This window comes from Echinococcus granulosus (genome assembly GCF_000524195.1).
Source record: "Echinococcus granulosus chromosome Unknown EG_S00207, whole genome shotgun sequence".
In the NCBI taxonomy this organism is placed as follows: Eukaryota; Metazoa; Platyhelminthes; class Cestoda; order Cyclophyllidea; family Taeniidae; genus Echinococcus; species Echinococcus granulosus.
The window spans coordinates 71,681-77,676 of record NW_020170587.1 but is presented as its reverse complement, the minus strand read 5'-3'; the positions used below and the strand labels follow the sequence as shown (position 1 = coordinate 77,676).

At 41.3% G+C, this 5,996-nt stretch overlaps 1 protein-coding gene across 1 annotated transcript; it reads left to right on the top strand. All coding sequences in view use genetic code 11, as the record gives it.

The window, feature by feature from the left end:
• Positions 1-4,366: 4,366 nt before the first annotated feature.
• EGR_10306 (hypothetical protein) lies at positions 4,367-5,996 on the top strand (the record flags this gene model as incomplete). Its single annotated transcript, XM_024499555.1, has 4 exons — positions 4,367-4,407; positions 4,520-4,613; positions 4,668-4,713; positions 5,908-5,996. The coding sequence occupies 4 exons, from the start codon at positions 4,367-4,369 to the stop codon at positions 5,994-5,996; spliced, it is 270 nt and encodes an 89-aa protein (XP_024346037.1).

Below are 5,996 nucleotides of genomic sequence, written 5' to 3'. Positions count from 1 at the left end.
AATTGCTATAGTGATGCAGTTGATCCAAACTGTTAGTTATTTTTTTGCCTCTCGCATTCACCTGTACAGGCGGCATGCTTTTGCTATAGTAAGGACTCGTTCCAAAGTGTTTCTAACCAGAGTGTCCTCTGGAATTACTAGCTAGCAAAGTGGTACACAAAATATACTTCTTCTCCATTTGGAATCTGCTGAGAAAATGGATAGGTAGAGTAGAGCTGACCCGTGGTCACTTAAAGATTTCTCCCGCTTATCAATAAGGGGGATCAGTATACACATTAGGAATCTTGCCAGCGAATACATGGTGAATAGCTGTGTACGTGCAGGTCCACAGCTTGCAAGGGCTCTGCTTACCGAGGGGTAGTGTGGTGTTCGGGCTGGTGGAATGTGCCCATGTAAACCGGTTAAGGAGGTTACTAGTGGAGAGGCTGTTATTGCTAAGGGAATTGTTCGATATAGGACTGCAAAATACAGCAGTGCAGTGCAGCATTCAGGTTTAGTCATTGTTTTACCAAAAATGACATTTGGACCCGTGCCGATGAAGCATTGGCCAAATTGGGCATTACATCATGCGTTTGAAACGGGGTCTTTTAGCAGTCACTAATACAGTGGTCACACCAACGCTAGGTGAAGATGCCAATTGAGTTCATAATGAATACTGAAGAAAAGGAAGGCTCTGTGATTGTGAAGGTGCACTCAAGCTTTGGCCTGTTATGTTAAAAACAATGCCTTTTACCAACTGACTACAATCGACCTTTCATTTGTTTAGAGGTACAATGCCAAAATAGTCAAAACGGTGTCTGCAATGGTTTGCATCACTCTGTGAAAGTGGTGGAAGTACTAGTTAGATATGCATCCTCGTGCAGGCATCGGCAGGTTAGGTTTCACTCTACGCGCAACTTTTACTCAATAACAATCAGTAGTATATGATTTAGCAAGTCCCTTTAAACTTTGATTGATCTACGTCGGATGGGTCTGGACTCTACTCTATTTTGGCACGCATACACTGCATTCTCAACGACATTTTGCTACAGTTTTTGAGACCCATTCATCAGATAGCGTGTATTGAGCAAATTTGCATTAATAGGTTTTAACAGCACTCCATTTCAGTCATTTGCTCCCGTTAAAATTATGCCAGTTCAGAGAATTGAGTAAATAAAAACAGTGTTTAATTTTAGTACTTGAAAATGTGACTCATTGCAGATTATCATTCAAAGCAATAGAGGAACGAGGAATGGGGAAGAGGCAGTCAGTAATGTCGTCGACGGTGGTACAACGGAGGCCCGACATCCAAAAGATAACTAACTTGGGCAGACAGAGCATTGTGATCAACATTAAAATTGGCTACAAAACAACTGCTATAAGTGTAAACTTTTGAGTTAGATAAGGTAAATGGTCATTCTTTTGGACGTGTCCTAAGGACTCTTGACCACATCTAAAATAAAAATTTTATACTTCAGCCCTTAAAGCATTGAAAATGCCACAATTTTATAAACAGTTGGCATGTCTATGGAATATTTTATACTAAATAAATAAATTTGGCTGTTTTGGCATTTTTGAACTGTATTAAAGTACGAGGAGAACAGAATCAAGTCAAAGCTCTGCTCTCCCTCTACTTTGATCGCATTCAGCCCTTCTTCGGCGCGATGGGAATGACTCTAACCAGGAATGTCAAGTAACTCATTTCGAATGATGATTGCCAGACAAGATACAACTCCATGGTGCGATATGTTGTAAGTGAACACCGAATGGAGCTAACTTTGCGAAGAATATAGAAAGAAAACGAAGGTCAGGAATCACTTGCGCTTCCTCAAGCTTTCTAGGCGAAATTAACCTCGGATTTATATACGTTCTGCCAGGATTAAAGCTTGGTTGAATAAGCATTACTTACGTTATTCACCAATGCACCAACTCAGGCTTGACATCACCGAGACATGTCAATGCTTTGAGTTTTTGGCTATGAAACCTTCTTGCTGCTTAAACTTCTGTTTGCTGACTACTTATGAGCAGCTTTGATAATCCCAGCGATGCTTGTACGTTATGTGAATTAAATGTAGGTGAATATTTTCCTGTCAGGAGATAGATATATCTTTTGAAAATGGGGATGTTGTTGTTTGCACTCCCTTCTTCGGTATACGTGGACACTCTACCAGCCCAAGCACTAACTTGTGCATCTGTAAATCTAATTTTTACAATTTCGTGCTATTTTCCTCTGAGCTGACGCATAACAATTGCCTTTGTATTAGCTTATGGGATTCCGCATGCTTCTACAGGCTAAGAACGTCGTCAAAATGTGGAAGAGGCATATTTCTGTGTGCCATAGTGCCAAAATACACGCTAATATAAAGTGGTTTTGACTGAATTACTTCCACTCCTAGTGCACTCTGGACTGACCTACTGAGAAAGTAAAATCATGCACAAAAAACGTCGAAAATTTGTCCGAATTTGCCTACACCACCGTAATTTGATAAGACTTGGTAATTAAGTGTCTGGCATCTAGGTTAATAAATCGAAAATTAGAAATTAATGGGTTTTGGGCACTAAATTCTTTGTCATGGTCCATGTGATTCACACGCTGTAGACAGTTATCATCAATTCGCGTAGACGCAGTAAATTCACATTGTCCATATCCAATCATGATTTGACATTTCGTCGAATAAAATGTTGAATTAAGGGGGTAATGTGGGTCGAAGTAAGGGATGAAATGCTTTATCTATCGAGCCAAAGTCAGCTGTGTGGTGATTGTGAGCTGCTGAAAGTCGGTGGGTCTACTTACGGGAGAAGCCTCACGAATTTGTGCAGACAATCAGCAACTTAACCCACATCGCCTACATAGACGTGGAAGGGGACAGCCAACAAGTAAGTTGCAAGCTTGTAGTAGTGCAATTTGTTACTGCATAGAATCATTTTGAGGACGCTTTGCAAGAAGCTGGGAAGGTCTTTTCGGTGTCCAAGCTAGTTGTCTATCTACGCAAAAAACATTAGCATTTCATTGTTGCCGTAGACAGTCAAGGAGGAAAACTGCTTGAATGCACTAGATCAGCAGCATAGTATCTGGCGCTCGTGACTTTGGAAAGGTACAAGAAATAGTAGATGAGCAAGAAAGGCCGGTAGGAATGAAGAAATGCTGGATCACGTGGGTGCCTGTTAGCTGCAGAGAAAGTTTCTCCCTATAACCCGATGCCCCAAATCGCCTGGATTTTGACTTGCGCATGGGTGGATTCTAGTTGATTAGCAAAGACACGCCTTGATTTTTTTTGCTTATTTATGCTGCCTTGATTACCCCTGGTCTGCAACACTCTGGAATGCTAGAATTTGGAACAAATCCCTCCACTCTTCTATCTTATCGTCTAGAATTTCTCTCTCACTTCTCTTTTTGCCCCCACAGCATCGTTAGCCATCAGGAGACTCAGTAAGCCAGTAGACGAGCCACCAGGCCTGTTTTTGCATGTGGGTTATTGCAGCCTCACCGATGAGTCTTTCCTTATCTGTGTAGGGCACACAACTCGGGGTTCTGAGGTTACCGTAATCGTTGGCCATGATCTTCACCCTGTCTTATTGGTAAATACCGACGGTGGCGAAGGTTGTACCCAAGAAAATGCCGGCAGCAGGAACTGTTGGCATAGCCTTGTGTGGTGCACAAATGCTGATGCGTAATGTCGAATAAGGGCCATCACCACGACTGTTGCAACTCTTTATATCAACTTCAGCTGATCCTGTCTAACCTATCTACTATGCGCGCTATCTGCTAGAATTATTTCATACAGGCAGGAGCTGCCAGTGTTTTATGCTTCGCCTCATTAACTAGCGACTGCTCCCTTGAAAGCGATGACGCACACTGAAGGCTCGGCTCACACACGCCTGTAGGAGAGCGGAGTCGTGAGCAGTGTTGTCATCTCCGTGTTGACGTGTTGGTGGCAGAAATACTGCAGTGCAGTAGTCGAAACATCTTGATGCCTAATAGGCCTACTTAATGTGGTAGGAAAGCATTGCCAGAGTGTAGTCACACTCTCTGATTTACAATAGGTGACCTGAAATGTAACTTAGGAAAAGGTCATGTTTATTTTCAATCCATATTTATTAGTCTTTAGTTCTATTACTCTATCACTGTGTCCATGGAGGGCAGGTTAAGGCACGGCAGAACTAATCTGATTAGGTGAGGTGGAATTGGATCAGTGCACTTCTCTTTTTAGCCCCCACAGCATCGGCAGCCATCTGGAGACTCGGCCAGTTAGTAGACCAACCACCAGGCATGTTTGTGCACGTGGCGCTCTTCAGTGAGCAAGCGTACAAGCTAGCAGATGGCAAAGGATGAGGAGGCCTCTGCAATTTGTGCACAGTTATGTGCCTGCACGATGTGGGAAAATGAATGGCTACTGTCCCAGCAATGCGTCGCACCTGTGTGGATAGGTACGATAAGCCAACATTGTACTCTTTGTCACTACTCGGAATAGTTGTGGTACACCTACTCACGAAGAAATTCTAAGAAATCCCATACAATTTTTGTACTTCTGGTGACCAGACAAGATCTAGGTCAAATTAATTCAACATTTTATTACCTTCGAAATTTTGTATCTATCATGCCTTATCTAAATTTTTCAACACAAATGAATCAAGTTTATCCCATTTGAAGCCTTGAAATATTTCTATTTATTTGGCTTGATTTACAGATTTTAATGCAAACAGTATGTATGACAGGGTATTACAAGCATAAAGGTATATGGATCTAATGAAGCTACCTCCCTTGCAATATGGAATGCAAAACTCACAACGCAGGGCTCGTTTACCGTTGAGACAACAGCCTAAACAACCGAAATGCAGAAAGGCATGTTGCGATTTGCCGAGGTATTACTTAAGAGGATTAACCTACTGAGCTCAACCCTGACAGCATCACAAAAGCGGATGTTTTTTGGGAGGATGCAACTCACCAAATATAGTCTGTGCTAAATTTCTACTCAAATTTCTGTATGTTCTGCCTTCAAATGGTAAAGCTTTCAATGCAGAACAATGAAACTGTGATATCCCAACTTGGCTAACTTAGCTAAATTGTACGCAGCCAGAACAAGCGCCTCGTTGAAGATGAAAGGTGCTGTCTTTGGAAAATCCTGTGCCTGCCATTGCTTCTGGAATAATCAGATCCTCCAATGGAATTCACAAATGCAATGGGGGTATTTTTTTGACCTTAAATTTATTAGAGGCTGCTACAGATTGATGGGAATGGTACAAATTTACTACACAAGATGGTTATTTTCGATGCATATTCTTACCAAAAGAGAGGTTTTTAGGTTTCTCGTGTGCACTTTTGTTCCATCATGAATAAGAGGGTAACTTTGGCACGAAGCAAGGAAAGTGCATTGCGTAAACCTAGGTTCGGCCACAGTTTTGCAAGGCTATTTTGCACTGTAAGATTCAGTTTCTAAAGCGATGGCTATGTCAAGATCCGTTTCTATTCTAAACCAACAAACTGTAATATTATAAACGACCTCACTTTCACAGTAAAATATTTGTTTGCTGACCACAAAGTACTTCTAAAATAAATAAATCTATGCCTACTGTTAGGGAAAAGTTAGTTGTTATCAGGGCAAGAGATGTTGGTGTGCTCTCAATAAACCTTCTTATGCCATCCTATGAATTTATTTTGCGTAGTTATCCCACACGACTATTTTATTTTACTCACTTTCCTCCTTTGCCACTTCAGTAGGTTCCAATTGTCAGAGAATTTTGTCCAGCCACGTTAACTCTCCTAGCTTGCTGCCGAGGTGATGTTCGCACAAGTTCCAGCTTGATTAAAACAATGTATTCTGAAGATATAGATGCAATTTTTGGTAGTTTCACCATCTATCTTTAGTTTATAGTTGTCTTGTTGATACAAAACTTTGCACAATAGGACTTTAATTTTTGCCATCTTAGTGCTGCATGATTTAAGTGCTCTTATTTTGGAGGAAGTTTGTTGGAATGCAAAAGTGTTTGTTTTAGACTTGTGTTGGTGGTATTTTTAA